At 37.7% G+C, this 18,749-nt stretch overlaps 1 protein-coding gene across 1 annotated transcript in view; it reads left to right on the top strand.

Annotated features, from left to right (window-relative positions):
* MEIKIN (meiotic kinetochore factor) overlaps positions 1-18,541 on the top strand; it is a 130,207-nt gene extending 111,666 nt beyond the window's left edge. Inside the window, exon 12 of the mRNA XM_036847283.1 lies at positions 18,404-18,541. Within this exon, the coding sequence (XP_036703178.1) occupies positions 18,404-18,541 (138 nt within the window). The remainder of the gene's footprint in view (positions 1-18,403) is intronic.
* The last annotated feature ends 208 nt before the right edge of the window (positions 18,542-18,749 follow it).

Raw genomic sequence — 18,749 nt, 5'->3', positions numbered from 1 at the left:
ATTAAGCAGGTAATCTACTTTCCTTCTTGTCCCAAATTTCTTTTTTTTTAAATAAATAAATACATTTATTTATTTTATATATTTTTTTATGTTTGGCTGAGTTGGGTCTTTGTTGCTATGTGTGGGCTTTTCTCTAGTTGTGGCAAGCAGGGGCTACTCTTCGTTGCAGTGCGCAGCCTTCTCATTGCGGTGGCTTCTCTTGTGGACATGGCCTCTAGGTGCGTGGGCTTCAGTCGTTGTGGCACACGGGCTCAGTAGTTGTGGCTCATGGGCTCTAGAGCGCAGGCTCAGTAGTTGTGGCACATGGGGTTAGTTGCTCCGCAGCATGTGGGATCTTCCTGGACCAGGGCTTCGAACCCCACGTTGCATGCATTGGCAGGTGGATTTTTAACCACTGCACCACCAGGGAAGCCCAGCACCTCTTATTTTAGTACAGTACCTCCCACTTCAACTTCTGGAAATTCCTTAGAGAGGAAACCATCCGTTATACCTTTTTCATAGACAAATCCTACAGTCTTTTGATTGAGTTGGAGAAGAGCAGTTACAAGAAATAGGAGAGTAGGTCTGGGAATTCGACTGCCTTCTCTTTATGTAAATATAGCATTCATAAAAGAGTCCGTGTATGAAAAAAATAGATGAACACCCTTGTGCTCTCCTACCATGCAGACAATTAAATAGAACATTACAAATATTGCCCCCCCCGAAAGCCGAGGAGTCTCACTATGATTCCATTAACCCTCTCCCATAAGTAATGACTGTCCTGAGATTTGTGCCATTCATTCCTCTACTTTTATTTTTATTACTAACATCTTTACTAAATCTTTCATTCCATGAGCGTTATATATTTCCTGATTTATTTAAGTGTTCCTCAATATTTTTCAATAAAGTTTTATTATTTTAGCCAGGATGACCTTGTATTTTTTTTGTTAAACATATTCCTATGTACATTATATTATTTGATGTTGTGGTAAATTATGTCTTTTTATAATTTCATTTTTAACTTTTTGTTTATAGAGTATAGAAATACAAATGACTTGTATATATTTAGCAGAGCCAGAACCCTGTTAAATCTTATTAATGCTAATATATGTATATGGATTCTTTTGGATTTCTATGTAGACAATCATATCATCTGCAATAATAACAGTTTGTTTTTTCCATGAGAATTGTCCCTTATTGTCCTGGATAAGACCTCCAGTACAACGTAGTTTCTTATTTGAGATCTTAAGGGAAACTGTTTATAAAAGGTTTCACTGTTGGGGGCGGAGGTCAAGATGGCGTACTAGGAGGACGCGGAATTCGCATCTCCTCACAACTAAGGGCACCTACCAGGCACCCGTGGGGGACCACAGACACCTAAAGGGACAGGAGGAAACCCAGTGACCGGGTAGGATGTGGGGCCTGGGGGGAGTGAAGGGGGAGGAGAAGTGGAGGTGGGGCAGGACTGGCACCCCTGAGGGGTGGCTGGGGGAGGGGAAGGGATCCCATGCCCGAAGGGGGAAATTTGGGAACCACTGGGGGGGCAGAGGATCAAAAGGGAGCTTGGCCAGGGTTCCACGTGAACCCCTAAGAACCTGCTGAGATCCCGAGCCTGATCCTCTGCCCACCTAGGCCCCCTCCAGCTGCAGGGGTCCTGAGGGAGTGGGAGGGAGGGAAGGCAGAGCAAAAGTAAAGGCCAGACCTCCAGGATGGCACCCCTGAGGGGTGGCTGGGGGAGGGAAGGAGTCCCTACACCCAGCAGTACCCACCCACTGTTGGGGTCCAGCAGCAATGGGGGAGAACCTGGGGAGACAGTGGGAGAGGGGTGCGAAGGAACGGAAGGGAACAGGGCCAGTGCTTTCCCTGTCTGAGAAGCCTGTTGGACTCCCAGGCCTAATCCTCTGCCCTCAGAGCCTCCCTCCTGCTGAGCAGAGCCCAAGCCCCACCCCTACACCCCCACCCAGAGCCCTACCTCCAAACTCCGGAACGCCACACTCCAGAGGCCCTCCTTTGGACATGCTGCCTCTCCCCTTCCGCACAGCTCCTAAGCAGAGGACCGCCGCACACTTGAACGTCACCTGCCTAGGCCCCGCCCCAGGCTCAAACGTCACCACCCTACCCACCTAGGTCCTGCCCCACACTAAACCTCGCCCCTGCCTAAGTTCCACCCCCTGCCTAAACTCTGCCCCCATAGCCAAGGCTCTTTTTTCTTTTTCCTTTTCTTTTTTCCTCTTTTAGTTTGGGGTGCTGTTTTACCTTGTTTTATTGTTTGGGGTGCTGTTTTACCTTGTTCTATTTTGGTGTTTTCTCTTGGTTTTTTTTTTAATAAATTTATTTATTTATTTATGGCTGCATTGGGTCTTCGTTGCTGTGAGTGGGCTTTCTCTAGTTGCGGCGAGTGGGGGCTACTCTTTGTTGTGGTGTGTGAGCTTCTCATTGTGGTGGCTTCTCTTGTTGTGGAGCGTGGGCTCTAGGTATGTGGGCCTCAGTCGTTGCGGTGCACAGGCTCAGTAGTTGTGGCTCATGGACTCTAGAGCACAGGCTCAGTAGTTGCGGGGCACGGGCTTAGTTGCTCCGCGGCATGTGGGATCTTCCCGGACCAGGGATCAAACCCATGTCTCCTGCATTGGCAGGTGGATTCTTAACCACTGCGCCACCACGGAAGCCCTGTTTTACCTTGTTGATTCATTGTTGTTGATTCTTTATATTTTTATTTTTCATAATAAATCTTTTATTTTTCTAATTTTATTTTATCTTTATACTTTGTTAGTGATCTCTCCTTTTGGCTTGTTGCCCCCCCCCCCTTTTTCTTTTTCTTGCTGTGGTTTTATTTTACCTTGTTGCAGTTGTTTCAATTACAGTTTTATTTTTCCTAATATATTCTTTATCTTTCTAATTTTATTTTGTTTTTTATTCTTTGATATTTTACTGCTCCATTTTTTCTTTCTTTCTTCTTCTTTTTTTTTTTACTGTGCCACGAACCTTGCAGGATCTTGGTTCCCAGGGCGGAGGTTGGGCCCAAGCTCCTGTGGTGGGAGCTCTGAGTCCAAACTCCTGGACTAACAGGGAACCTCAGACTCCAGGGAATATCAGTCGGAGTGAGGCCTCCTGGAGGTCCTCATCTCAGCACCAAGACCCAGCTCTGTCTAACTGCCTGCAAACTCCAGTGCTGGATGTCACAGGCCAAACAACCAGTAAGACAGGCATACAGCACCACCCATTAAAAAAAAAAATTGAAACGACAAAAAAATATGTTACAGTCGAAGGAGCAAGGTAAAAACCTACAAGACCAAATAAATGAAGGCGAAATAGGCAAACTACCTGAAAAAGAATTCAGAGTAATGATAGTAAAGATGATCTAAAATACCGGAAACAGAATGAAGAAAATACAAGAAACATTTAACAAGGATCTAGAAGAACTAAAGAGCAAACAAACAGTGATGAACAACAAAATTACTGAAATTAAAAATACTCTAGAAGGAATCAATAACAGAATAACTGAGGCAGAAGAACTGATAAGTGAGCTGGAAGATAAAATGGCGGAAATAACTGCCAGGGAGCAAAATAAAGAAAAAAGAATGAAAAGAATTGTGGACAGTCTCAGAGACCTCTGAGACAACATTAATCGCACCAGCATTTGAATTATAGGGGTCCCAGAAGAGGAAGGGAAAAAGGAAGGGTCGGAGAAAATATTTGAAGAGATTATAGTAGAAAACGTCCCTAACGTGGGAAAGGAAATAGTCAATCAAGTCCAGGAAGCACAGAGAGTACCATACAGGAGAAACCCAGAGAGAAACATGCCAAGACACATATTAATCAAACTATCCAAAATTAAATACAAAGAAAAAATATTAAAAGCAACAAGGGAAAAGGAACAAATAACGTACAAAGGAATCCCCATAAGGTTAACAGCTGATTTTTCAGCAGAAACTCTGCAAGCCAGAAGGGAGTGGCAGGACATATTTAAAGTGATGAAAGGGAAAAACCTACAAACAAGATTACTCTACCCAGCAAGGATCTCATTCAGAGTCGAGGGAGAAATTAAAACCTTTACAGATAAGCAAAAGCTAAGAGAATTCAGCACCACCAAACCAGCTTTACAACAAATGCTAAAGGAACTTCTCTAGGCAGGAAACACAAGAGAAGGAAAAGACCTACAATAACAAACCAAAAACAATTAAGAAAATGGTAATAGGAACATATGTATCGATAATTACCTTACATGTAAATGGATTAAATGCTCCAACCAAAAGACACAGACTGGCTGAATGGATACAAAAACAAGACCTGTACATATGCTGTCTACAAGAGACCCACTTCAGACCTAGGGACACATACAGACTGAAAGTGAGGGGATGGAAAAAGATATTCCGTACACATAGAAATCAAAAGAAAGCTGGAGTAGCAATACTCATATCAGACAGAATACACTTGAAAATAAAGACTATTACAAGAGACAAAGAATGACACTACATAGTGATCAAGGGATCAATCCCAGAAGAAGGTATAACAATTGTAAATATTTATGCACCCAACATAGGAGCACCTCAATACATAAGGCAGATGCTAACAGCCATAAAAGGGGAAATCGACAGTAACACAATCAGTAGGGGACTTTAACACGCCACTCTCACCAATGGACAGATTATCCAAAATGAAAATAAATAAGGAAACACAAGCTTTAAATGATACATTAAACAAGATGGATGTAATTGATATTTATAGGACATTCCATCCAAACACAACAGAATACACTTTCTTCTCAAGTGCTCATGGAACATTCTTCAGGATAGATCATATCTTGGGTCACAAGTCAAGCCTTGGTAAATTGAAGAAAATTGAAATCGTATCAAGTATCTTTTCCGACCACAATGCTATGAGACTACATATCTATTACAGGAAAAAAATCTGTAAAAAATACAAACACACAGAAGCTAAACAATAAACTACTAAGTAACCAAGAGATCACTGAAGAAATCAAAGGAGAAATCAAAAAATACCTAGAAACAAATGACAATGAAAACACGACGACCCAAAACCTATGGGATGCAGCAAAAGCAATTCTAAGAGGAAGTTTATAGCAATACAGTCCTACCTCAAGAAACAAGAAAAATCTCAAACAACCTAACCTTACACCTAAAGCAGTTAGAGAAAGAAGAACAAAAAAACCCCAAAGTTAGTAGAAGGAAAGAAATCATAAAGATCAGATCAGAAATAAATGAAAAAGAAATGAAGGTAACAGTAGCAAAGATCAATAAAACTAAAAGCTGGTTCTTTGAGAAGATAAACGAAATTAACCATTAGCCAGACTCACCAAGAAAAAAAGGGGGAAGACTCAAATCAACAGAATTAGAAATGAAAAAGTAGAAGTAACAACTGACACTGCAGAAATACAAAGGATCATGAGAGAATACTACCAGCAACTATATGCCAATAAAATGGACAGCCTGGAAGAAATGGACAAATTCTTAGAAAAGCACAACCTTCCAAGACTGAACCAGGAGGAAATAGAAAATATAAGCAGATCAATCACAAGCACTGAAATTGAAACTGTGATTAAAAATATTCCAACAAACAAAAGCCTAGGACCAGATGGCTTCACAGGCAAATTCTATTAAAGATTTAGAGAACCCTAACACCTATCCTTCTTAAACTCTTCCAAAATATATCCCAAACTCATTCTACGAGACCACCATCACCCTGATACCAAAACCAGACAAATATGTCACAGAGAAAGAAAACTACAGGCCAGTATCACTGATGAACATAGATGCAAAAATCCTCAACAAAATAATAGCAAACAATCCAACAGCACATTAAAAGGATCATACACCATGATCAAGAGGGATTTATCCCAGGAATGCAAAGATTCTTCAATATATGCAAATCAATCATTGTGATACACCATATTAACAAACAGAAGGATAAAAACCATATGATCATCTCAATAGATGCAGAAAAAGCTTTTGAAAAAATTCAGCGTCAATTTATGATAAAAACTCTCCAGAAAGTAGGCATAGAGGGAATCTACCTCAACATAATAAAGGCCGTATATGACAACCGCACAGTCGACATTGTTCTCAGTGGTGAAAAACTGAAACCATTTCCTTGAAGATCAGGAACAAGACAACGTTGCCCACTCTCACCACTATTATTCAACAGAGTTTTGGAAGTTTTACCCACAGCAATCAGAGAAGAAAAAGAAATAAAAGGAATCCGAATTGGAAAAGAAGAAGTAAAACTGTCACTGTTTGCAGATGACATGATACTATACATAGAGAATCCTAAAGATGCTACCAGAAAACTACTAGAGCTAATCAATCAATTTGGTAAAGTAGCAGGATGCAAAATTAACGCACAGAAATCTCTTGCATTCCTATACACTAATGATGAAAAATCTGAAAGAGAAATTAAGGAAACACTCCCATTTACCATTGCAACAAAAAGAATAAAATACCTGGGAATAAACCTACCTAAGGAAAAAAAGACCTGTATGCAAAAAACTATAAGACACTGAGGAAAGAAATTAAAGATGATACAAACAGATGGAGAGATATACTATGTTCTTGGATTGGAAGAATCAACACTGTGAAAATGACTATACTACCCAAAGCATACAGATTCAGTGCAATCCCCATCAAACTACCACTGGCATTTTTCACAGAACTAGAGCAAAAAATTTCACAATTTGTATGGAAACACAAAAGACCCCGAATAGCCAAAACAATCTTGAGAAAGAAAAAAACAAGCTGGAGAATCAGCTCCCAGACTTCAGACTATACTACAAAGCTACAGTAATCAGGACAGTATGGTACTGGCACAAAAACAGAAATATAGATCAATGGAACAGGATAGAAAGTCCAGAGATAAACCCACGCACGTATGATCACCTTATCTTTGATAAAGGAGGCAAGAGTATACAGTGGAGAAAGACAGCCTCTGCATAAGTGGTGCTGGGAAAACTGGACAGCTACATGTAAAGAATGAAATTAGAACACTTCCTAACACCATACACAAAAATAAACTCAAAATGGATTAAAGACCTAAATGTAAGGCCAGACACGATCAAACTCTTAGAGGAAAACATAGGCAGAACACTCTATGACATAAAGCACAGCAAGATCCTTTTTGATCCACCTCCTGGAGAAATGGAAATAAAAAGAAAAATAAACAAATGGGACCTAATGAAACTTAAATGCTTTTGCACAGTAAAGAAAACCATTAACAAGATGAAAGGGAAGCCTCAGAATGGGAGAAAATATTTGCAAACGAAGCAACTGACAAAGGATTAATTTCCAAAATATTACAAGCAGCTCATGCAGCTCATATCAAAAAAACAAACAACCCAATCAAAAATGGGCCGAAGACCTAAATAGTCATTTCTCCAAAGCAGATATACAGATTTCCAACAAAGGTATGAAAAGATGCTCAACATCACTAATCATTAGAGAAATGCAAATCAAACTACAATGAGGTATCACCTCACACCAGTCAGAATGGCCATCATCAAAATATCTACAAACAATAAATGCTGGAGAGGGTGGTGGAGAAAAGGGAACCCTGTTGCACTGTTTGGTGGGAATGTAAATTGATACAGCCACTATGGAGAACAGTATGGAGGTTCCTTAAAAAACTAAAAATAGAACTACCATATAACCCACCAATCCCACTACTGGGTATATAACCCTGAGGAAAACCATAATTCAGAAGAGTCATGTACCACAATGTTCATTGCAGCACTATTTACAATAGCCAGGACATGGAAGCAACCTAAGTGTCCAACGACAGATGAATGGATAAAGAAGATGTGGCACATATATACAATGGAATATTACTCAGCCATAATAAGAAATGAAATTGAGTTTATTTGTAGTGAGGTAGATGGACCTAGGTTCTGTCATACAGAGTGAAGTTAGTCAGAAAGAGAAAAACAAATACCATATGCTAAGACATATATATGGATCTTAAAAAAAAATGGTTCTGATGGACCTAGGGGCAGGACAGGAATAAAGACACAGACATAGTGAATTGACTTGAGGACACCGGAGGGGATAAGTTAAGCTGGGATGAAGTGAGAGAGTAGCCACTGACATATATACACTACCAATGTAAAATAGCTAGGGAAGCAGCTTCATGGCACAGGGAGATCAGCTCGGTGCTCTGCAACCACCTAGAGGGGTGGGATAAGGAGGGTGGGAGGGGAGACGCAAGAGGGGAGGGGATATGGTGATATATGTATGCATATAGCTGAATCAGTTTGTTATACAGCAGTAACTAACACAACAACTGTAAAGCAATTATACTCCATAAAGATGTAAAAAAAAAAGTTTCACTGTTAAGCTTAAAGCTTGTGCAACTTATTTATAGATAACTTGTACTAAGCCGTATAACCTGTGGTAAGAAACAAGTAAAAACATTTTAGCAGCTGAAAGAATAAAGATTCCATTTCTTGATCATGCTATATGTCCATTGGGTTGACTTAGGGCCTTGCTCATAGAGCAGCCTGCATCTTGAATATTGCTAGAAATTATGCCAGTAAAAAAACAAGAAAACTCTGGAATGTCTTCTTACATTGGCAATATAAATATTCTGGCCTGGAAATGACATTCTTACTTCTGCTCAAAACTCATTGGCCAGAAATACTCACATGTCCCTTACTGAATCAGAAGGGGAATAGGAGGTGCATCTTCTCCACGAAAAATAAAAAGTCTTTGAGAAACAATACTCAGGACTACAACCAAATCCTTTACTAGGTTGAGAACTTCCCCTTATTTCTAGTTTGCTATGATGTGAATATGATTTTTTATTAAAATTTTTTTCTGCATCTATTGGGTACAGACTCTGTGTTGAGAGCGATTTTTCTCTCTGCTCTTTGGATGCTATCATTCAACTGTCTTCTCTCTTACAAAGTGCTGTTGGGACTCTTCTATTAGCCTAATTGTCATTTCCTTGTATATTATATGTATGCAGGAAAGGGTTAGATCATCAGGCCTGCACTTTCCCAAGGTCCTCAGGCCTATCCTGTGGTGAGGCTCCTGAGAGATGACCTCTGAGCCCTTGGAGTATCCTGATAACAGTGTTTTTGTATGTTCTGAGCCAGGCCAGATAGTTTATGCTAACAAGTTATTTATGGTAAACACCTGTTTTTGTTGCCTGAGGCTTTGGGCCACCTTGTATCAGTTTGACCTCTGGGGGACTGGGGTCTGAGTAGCTGAGGTCAGTCATGCAGGCACTGCATGCTTATGTGACTGACTCCAAATAGAAACCCTGATGCCAAGGCTCACTGAGCTTCCCTGGTTGGCAGTACTTTGCACATGGGAGAAACAAGTGTTCTCCATGTGACTTCAACTAGGAGTGGACAACTGGAAGCTTATCCTCCTGAATTCAGTTCTGTATGCCTTTTCCTCTGGACTCCACCCTATGTGCCTTTTCCTTTTGCTGATTTTATCTTATTTTAATTTTTAAAAGTAATTAATTGTATTGAAGTAGAGTTGATTTAAAATATTATACTATTTTCAGTTGTATAGATAGTGATTCAGTATTTTTGCAGACTGTACCCCATTATAAGTTATTGTAAAATAATGGCTATAATCCCTGTGCTCTACGATATATCCTTGTTGCTAATCTATTTTATACATAGTAGTTTTTATCTGTTACTCCAGTCCCCTTAATTTGTCCCTCTCCCCTGCCATCTCCACTTTGATAACCACAAGTTTGTTTTCTATATCTGTGAGTCTATTTCTGTTTTGTATATATATTATTTGCATTATTATTTTTTAGATTCCACATATAGAGATGTCATAAAGTATTTGTCTTTGTCTGACGTATTTCATGAAGTATAATATTCTCTAGGTCCATCCATATTGCTGCAAATGACAGAATTTCATTCTTTTTTATGGCTAACGGTTCATTTTATATATATATTGCATCTTCTTTATCCATTTATCTGTCGATGGACACTTGGGTTGCTTACATGTCTTAGGTATTGTAAATAGTGCTGCTGTGAACATTGTGGTGCATGTATCTTTTCAAATTAGTGTTTTCATTTTTTCTGCACATATACCCAGGAATGGAATTGCTGGATCAAATGGTAGTTAATTTTTTTTTTTGAGGAACCTCCATACTGTTTTCCATAATGGCCGCACCAATTTACATTCCCACCAACAGTGCACAAGGGTTCCCTTTTCTCCACATCCTCTCCAACATTTGTTTTTTGTAGACTTTTTGATGATAGCCATTCTGACAGATGTGAGGTGATATCTCGTTGTTGTTTCAATTTACATTTCTTTAATAATTAGCGAGGATGAGCATCTTTTCATATGCATGTTAGCCATCTGTATGTCTTCTTTGGAAAAATGTCTATTTAGGTCTTCTAGCCATTTTTTGATTGGGTCGTTTGTTTTTATTGATATTGAGTTTTATGAGCTGTTTATATATTTTGGATATTAACCCCTTGTTGGTCATATCATTTGCAAATATTTTCTCCCATTCTGTAGGTTGTATTTTCATTTTGTTTATGGCTTCCTTTACTATGCAAAAGCTTTTAAGTTTACTTAGGCCCCATTAGTTTATTTTTGCTTCTATTTCTTTGCCTTAGGAGACAGATTCAAAAAATATTGCCACTATTTATGTAAAAGAGTGTTCTACCTTTGTTTTCTTCTAGGAGTTTTATGGTTTCTGGTCTTGTATTTAGGTCTTTAATCCATTTCGTAATTTTGTATTTTTGTAAACGGTGTTAGAAAATGTTCTAATTTCATTCTTTTACTTGTAGCTGTTCATTTTCCCCCAGAACCACTTGTTGAAGAGATTGTCTTTTCTCCACTGTATAGTCTTGTGTCCTTTGTCATAGATTAATTGACCATAGTTGTGTAGGTTTATTTCTGGGCTTTTTATTCTGTTCCATTGATCTATGTGTCTGTTTTTGTGCCACTACTCTGCTCTTTTGATTACTGTAACTTTGTAGTATAGTCTGAAGTCTGGAAGGGTTATACCTCCAGCTTTGTTCTTTTTTCTCAAGATTATTTTGGCAACTCAGGGTCTTTTTGTTGTTCCATATGACTTTTAGGACTATTTGTTCTAGTTATGTGAAAAATGTCATGTTTATTTTGATAGGAATTGCATTAAATCTGTAGATTGATTTGGGTAGTATGGCCATTTTAAAAATATTAATTCTTCCAATCCAAGAGCACAGGATATCTTTTTATTTCTTTGTATCATCTTCAGTTTCTTTCATCAGTGTTTTATAGTTTTTAGAGTATAGGTCTTTCACCTCCTTGGTTAATTTTGTTCCTAGTTATTTTATTCTCTTCTATGTGTGCTTAAACAGGATTGTTTTTGTTTTTTTTTTTAACTTTCTTTCCATTATTTCATTATTAGTATATAGAAATGCAACAGATTTCTGTATATTAATCTCATGTCATGCAACTTTACTAAATTCATTTATTATTGCTAATAATTTTGGTGTGGAGGCCTCAGGATTTTCTATACAAAGTATCGTATTACCTCTTCTCTTCCAATTTGGATACATTTTCTTTGTTTTTCTTACCTTATTGCTGTGGCTAGGCCTTCCATTACTATGTTAAATAGAATTGGTGGGAGTGGGCATCTTCATGTCGTTTCTGATTTTAGAGGAAAGACTTTCAGCTTTTCACCATTGAGTATGATATTAGCTGTGGGCTTGTTGTAAATGGCTTTTATTAAGTTAAGATATGTTCCCTCTGTACCCACTTTGATGAAAGTTTTATCACGAATGGATGTTGAATTTTGTCAAATGCTTTTTCTGCGTCTATTGAGATGATCATGTGATTTTTATCTTTCCTTTTGTTATTGTGGTGTATCACACTGATTGATTTACGAATGTTGAACTGTCCTTGTGACCCTAGAATAAATCCAACTTGATCATGTATATGAACCTTTTTATATATTGCTGGATTTGGTTTGCTGACATTTTGTTGAGGATTTTTGCATCTATGTTCATCAAAGATATTGGCCTGTAATTTTCTTTTTTTTGTAGTGTCTTTGTCTGATTTTGGTATCAGGGCAATGGTGGCCTTATAGAATGAATTGAGAGTGTTCTTTCCTCTTCAATTTTTGGAATAGTTTGAGAAGGATAGGTATTAATTCTGTTTTATATGTTTGGTAGAATTCCCTTGTGAAGCTCTCTGGTCCTGGACTTTTGTTTGCTGGGAGTTTTTTTTAAATTACAGATTCTATTTCACTTCTAGTGATTGGTCTGTTTAAATTATTTGTAGCTTTTTGGTTCAGTCTTGGCAGGTTGTATGCTTCTATAAATTTGTCAGTTTCTTCCAGGTTGTCCAATTTGTGGGCATGCTAACTGTTCATAGTATTATCTTATGGTTTTGGGGGGGTATTTCTTTGTTGTCAGTTGTTATTTCTCCTCTTTCATTAATTATTATTATTTTTTTTTTCATTCATTAATTACTTTGAGTCCTCTCTTTTTTCTTCTTGATGAACCTGGCTAAAAGTCTATCAATTTTTAAAATCTTTTTTTAAAAAACAGTTCTTGGTTTTATTGATCTTTTCTATTGTTTTTTATCTCTATTTTACTTATTTCCTCTCTAATCTTTATCCTTCCTTCTGCTGACTTTGGGCTTTGTTTGTTCTTCTTTGTCTAATTCTTTTCAGTGGAATGTTAGGTTGTTTATTTGAGATTTTTCTTGTTTCTTGAAGAAGGCTGTATTGCTGTAAACTTCCCTCTTAGAAATGTTTTTGCTGCATCTCATAGGTTTTGGGAACTTTTTTTTCCATTTCATTTGTCTTGAGGTATTTTTTGGTTTACTCTTTGATTTCATCATAGACCCATTGGTTTTTTAGTATCATGTTGTTTAGTCTCCACACGTTTGTTCTTTTCCCATTTTTCCTTCTGTAGTTGATTTCTATTTACATACCATTGTGGTTGGAAAAAAATGCATGATATAATTCCTATCCCCTTAAATTTGTTGAGGCTTGTTTTGTGGCCCAGTATGTGATTTATCCTGGAGCACTTTCTATGTGCACTTGAAAAGAATGTGTATTCTGCTGTTTTTGGATTTAATGTCCTATAGATATGTATTAAGTACAACCAGTCCATTGGGTTCTTTAAGATGACTGTTTCTTTATTGATTTTCTGTCTGGATGATCTGTCCGTTGATGCCAGTGGGGTGTTAATGTACCCTACTATTATTGTATTATTGCTAATTTCTCTCTTTATGTCTGTTAATATTTGCTCTGTATATGTAGTTGCTCCTGTATGGGTGCATATATGTTAATGAGTATAATATCCTCTTCTTGTATTGATTCCTTTATCATTGTGAATGATAATTAATCTTCATCTTTGTTATAGCCTTTGTTTTAAAATCTATTTTGTTTGATATGAGTATTGCTACCCCCACATTCTTGTTGTTTTTGTTTACATGAAATATATTTTCTATCCCCTCACTTTCAGTTTGTGTGTGTCTTTAGCCCTGAAGTGAGCCTCAGGTAGGCAGCATATTGAAGAGTCTTTTTTAATCCAGTCATCCATGCTATGTCTTTTGGTTGGAGCCTTTAGTCCATTGACACATAAAGTAATTATTGTAGGTATGTACTTATGCCATTTTATTACTTTTTTCCAGTTGTTTTTTTGTAGTTGTTCTCTGTTGATTTCTTCTTCTTTTTGTTTCTACCATTGTGGTTTGATGATTTTCTTTAGTAGTGTACTTGGGTACATTTCTTTTTGATTTTTCTTTACCTACTGTAGGTTTCTGATTTGTGGTTATCATAGAAATAATACTGACCCATGATTATATCTACTTGTTTTAAACTTGTATTCATTTAAGTTCAAACACATTCTAAAAGATCTCCATTTTTTACTCCCCTACCCAACATTTTGTGTTTTTGATGTCATATTTTACATCTTCATGCTTATCCTTTTGCTGGTAATTGTAGTTGTAGTTGCTCTTACAATATTTTGTCTTTTAATCTGCACAGTGGTTTACTTAAGTAATCTTCAATCCTTACTATATACCTGCCTTTCCTAGTGGAATTTTCTCTTTCCTCTGGATTCTTACTTCTTTTCCATTTAGAGACCTTTCAACATTTCTTTTAGGGTAGGTTTAACATTGATGAATTCTTATAGTTTTTCCTTGTTTGAGAAGCTCTTTATCTCTCCTTCTATTCTAAATGATAATCTTACTGCAGAGAGTACCCTTGGTTGTAGGTTTTTCCCTTTTAGGACTTTGAAAATATAATGCTGCTCCCTTCTGGCCTGCAAAGTTTCTGCAGAAAAATCAGGGGATAGCGAAAAGGGGATTCCCTTGTATATGACTCTTTGTTTTTCTCTTGCTGCCTTTGGAATTCTCTCTTTATCTTTAACTTTTGCCATTTTAAGTATGACGTATCCTGCTATGGGTCTGTTTGGGTTCATCTTGTTTGGAACCCTCTGTGCTTCCTGTACCTGGATATATGTTTCCTTCTCTAGATTTGCGAAGTTTTCAGCCTTAATTTCTTCAAATACATTTTCAGTCCCCTTTTCTCTCTCTTCTCCTTCTGGAAACCCTATAATGTGAATGTTGTCACACTTAATATTATCCTAAAGATCTCATAGATTGCTTTTTTTTTTCATTTGTGTTTCTTTCTGCTGTTCTGATTGGATGATTTACATTATTTTATCTTCCAGGTCACTTATGCATTCTTCTGTATCACTTAGTCTGCTATTCATTCCTTCTAGTGTGTTTTTTTATTTCAACTATTGAATTTTTCATTTCTGATGAGGTCTTTTTTATATTTTCTCTTTCCTTGTTAAAATGATCAGTGTTTAGATCAATTATTTTTCCTAGTTCAGTTAACATTTTTATTACCAATGATTTGAATTCTTTATCTGGTAAATTGCTTATTTTTGTTTGTTTGTTTGTTTTTCAGGGTTTTTTCCCTTGCTCTTTCAATTGAGGGCAGTTTCTCTGCCTTTTTGTTTTACTTAACTTTCTCTGCCTTTTTAAATTTAAATCAAACAGTTACCTGTTATGGTCTTGAAGGGGTGTTCTTACATGGGAGTTTCCCTTTGTAGACTGTATGTGCTCAGTGCCTTTGGTGGGAGGTATGGATTTGATGTGGACACCAGTCACGCCTTTCTCCAGTGTTGCTGGCAGCTATCACCTTGGAGGAGGTGGGGCTGGAGATGGAGGGGCTAGAACTTGCACAGGCTGTGAGGCAGGATTTCCTCTCTGCTGCATGGCTGTCACAACCCAGTCACAGCGGGTTCTGATCCCAAGCTGCTGGAGTAGAAGCCCTGAGGGTTGGGTTGGGCTCATTCTGGCTCTGTTTTTAATTGTTTTTCCTTCTCCCTGCACCAGGACCTTTGCCCCAAAGGAGGGCTTGTGTGCCTACAGAAGTCCAATGCTCTGCCTGTGTTCGTCACATTTTTTCCCAGGTCGTGGCTGCTCCAGATATAGACCTGTGGTGTGGCATGGAGTGAGCCACACTCAGCTTGGGCTGGGGTACACAGCGTGGTGGTCACGGGGAAACCCAGTGGCTGTGCTGTTGTCAGAAGTCTGGGCTGCTTCTGGGGCACTGCTTGAGTAAACACCAGCAGTCACCACGGCTGCTCTACCTTGGCTCTGCCCCAGAACCGGGTCACCTCTGCATCCCAAGGTCGAGTCTTTTCCCCTGAGGTGCTGCCCTAGATTCAGTGCCACGCTGTGGCATGGAGTGAGCTGTGCCGGGGCGTTCACTTCACTGTTGGGGAGTGCTGTGAGGTGGTTGCTGGAAACCCAGCAGCTGCTGGGGCAGACCTCTGTCTTCCTTGCCTGGGGGCAAGCCAGTACCTGTGCACTCCTCATGAGTGAAGTCCAGGTTTCTTCAACCTTTCTGTCCCTCCCAGTGGTTCTCCAACCAGCCAAAGGGCTGAATGAGTAGATTCTCCCAAGAAAACTCTGGTACTGTTCAGTATCAGAAGGATGTAAAGTGAATGCTGGGCAGGAAAATTGCAGATGTCCACTTCAGAGGATGATATGAATTTTACATTTGAAGAGGTTTCTATATAATCTTTATTTAAAATAGGAGGAGCCCTTCATAAATATGTATCTCTACTTCTGAGTTCTAAGTGACAAGATATGTCATGTTTGAAAGATATGGTATTTCTTTATTCTAGAGACAGTCTGCTTGACGGGATATTGTCTAAATTAACTGACAATCCCTATCAAATTACCAATAGCGTTTTTCACAGCCCCTTTGGTACTTACTTTCTTGTTGTTATAATGAAATTATATGAGGATGTGAGATGTATTTTGTCCATCATTTCTGCTTAAAACTATTCTGAGCTGAATCTTGAAGAACAACTCTGACACTGACCTTGACCCTGATCATTTACTTTGTTGCTCTTATTTGATGAGAATCCTATGGACCTAAATTGGGGATCTCATCCTCCTAAGATTTGTATCTGTTTCTACTACAAGTGTAGCTAGGGTTGAGTATCAACCTGGGACCATTTTGGCCCCCATTAACAATTCTGGTTTTGTGTCACAATCTCAGGTTCAGCATTCCTTTCTTCCTGTTGACCCATTTACGTGTCCTGTTCTGAGCCAGTCACTGTGTCTACTGGCATGGAATACATTGATTGGCTAGGCTGGGTCTTGTGACCTTGTTGGTGCTCAGAGGTATTATCAGTGGTGCTGGGAAAACTGCACAGCTACATGTAAAAGAATGAAATTAGAACATTCTCTAACACCAAGCACAAAAATAGACTCAAAATGGATTAAAGACCTAAATGTAAGACCAGATAGTATAAAATTCCTAGAGTAAAACATAAGCAGGATACTTTTTGACATAGTCGCAGTAATATCTTTTTGGATCCGTCTCCTAGAGTAATGGAAATAAGAACAAAAATAAACAAATGGTATCTAATTAAACTTAAAAGCTTTTGCACAGCAAAGGAAACCATAAACAAAACGAAGAGACACCCTACAGAATGGGAGAAAGTATTTGCAAACAATGCAACCGACAAGGGATTAATCTCCAAAATATACAAACAGCTCATGCAGCTTAGTATCAAAAAACCAAACAACCCAATCAAAAAATGGGCAGAATACCTAAATAAACATTTCTCCAAAGAAGACATACAGATGGCCAAAAACCACATGAAAAGATGCTCAACATTGCTAATTAGAGAAATGCAAATCTAAACTACAATGGAACCCTCCTACACTGTTGCTGGGAATGTAAATTGGTACAGCCACTATGGAGAACATTATGGAGTTTCCTTTAAAAACTAAAAATAGAGCTACCATATGATGCTACAATTCTACTCCTGGGCATATATCTAGAGAAAACTATAATTCGAAAAGGTACATACACCCCAGTGCTCATTGCAGCACTATTTACAGTAGCCAAGACATGGAAGCAACTTAAATGTCCATCGACAGATGAATAAAGAAGATGTGGTATATTTATACAATGGAATATTACTCAGCCATAAAAAAGAATGAAATAATGCCATTTGCAGCAATATGGATGGACCTAGAGATTATCATACTAAGTGAAGTAAGCCGAAGACAAATATATGATATCGCTTATATGTGGAATCTAAAAAAACCAATATAAATGAACTTATTTACAAAACAGAAAGAGACTCACAGACGTAGAAAACAAACTTATGGTTACCAAAGGGTAAAGTGGGGTGGGGGGAGGGATAAATTAGGAGGTTGGGATTAATATATGTACACTACTATATATAAAATAGATGACCAGCAAGGACCTACTGAATAGTACAGGGAACTATACTCAGTGTTTTATAATAACCTATAAGGGAAAAGAATCTGAAAAGATATATATAATTGAATCATCACTGCACTGTATACCTGAAACTAACACGATATTGTAAATCAGCTATACTTCAATGTAAAAAAAAGTTAGAAAGGTAACCACTAGAAAGACTAAACATTAGTGCTATGGGGGAAGGGATGTAAAGTGGTATAAAAAGGTGATTTAATCCGTCAATTATAGAAGAAATAAATATTCCTCATAAAATTTCAAAAAAAATTAACTGAGTTGGGAAATCAAGGAAATCTAGTGTTTGACTTAAATTTATATATATGTTTTAACTCAGTAAATCCTGTAAACTTTCTCTCCCACTTTGGAGTGCTTGAATCTCAACTCATTACTTTCTCTCTGTTTTTAAATAAGTTATCCAACCTCTCTGAACATAAGTTTCCTTGTTTTACAAATGGGAGTAATATAATCTGCTTTGCTGGTTCTTGTGAATATTAAATAAGCAAATGTTTTAAAACCAATTACGTAGTGTCTGGAGTGAAATAAGCATTTCATAGATGCTTTCTATTGTTAATATCGATGAAATATATGGATATTGAGACTATTTGCCTTTGAAATAAAATAAAGCAATCTGTAGATATAGTACCTGGAAAAATTATGCAATATCTGTTTTCTTTTGCAGTTTCCTTCAAATACATCAGAAATATGTTGTATTATTAAAGCATCACCAGGAACTAGACAAGTGGAAAGTAAAGCTGTTATTGTAAGGAAGAAGAAATATTCTCCTCCTAAAGATACTCCTCAAGGTACTGTAGTATGAATGCAGAACCTACTTTTTGGAAGATACCAAACATTTTTTAATTGTAAATTCCTTATGTATACAGGAAGTTCAATTATAGATTATATTCTGAGAGTTCTGGCATAAAGTGGAAATGGTAAAATTATTAAAAACTTGGTCAGGTTTCAGAACCTGAGCAAAATAGTTTTTTGAAAGTCAGATACTTCATCCCTTGAAAAATTAGGTTATG

The sequence above is a fragment of the Balaenoptera musculus genome, chromosome 3 (assembly GCF_009873245.2).
Source record: "Balaenoptera musculus isolate JJ_BM4_2016_0621 chromosome 3, mBalMus1.pri.v3, whole genome shotgun sequence".
Classification (NCBI taxonomy): Eukaryota; Metazoa; Chordata; class Mammalia; order Artiodactyla; family Balaenopteridae; genus Balaenoptera; species Balaenoptera musculus.
This window is presented reverse-complemented; position numbering and strand designations above follow the sequence as displayed.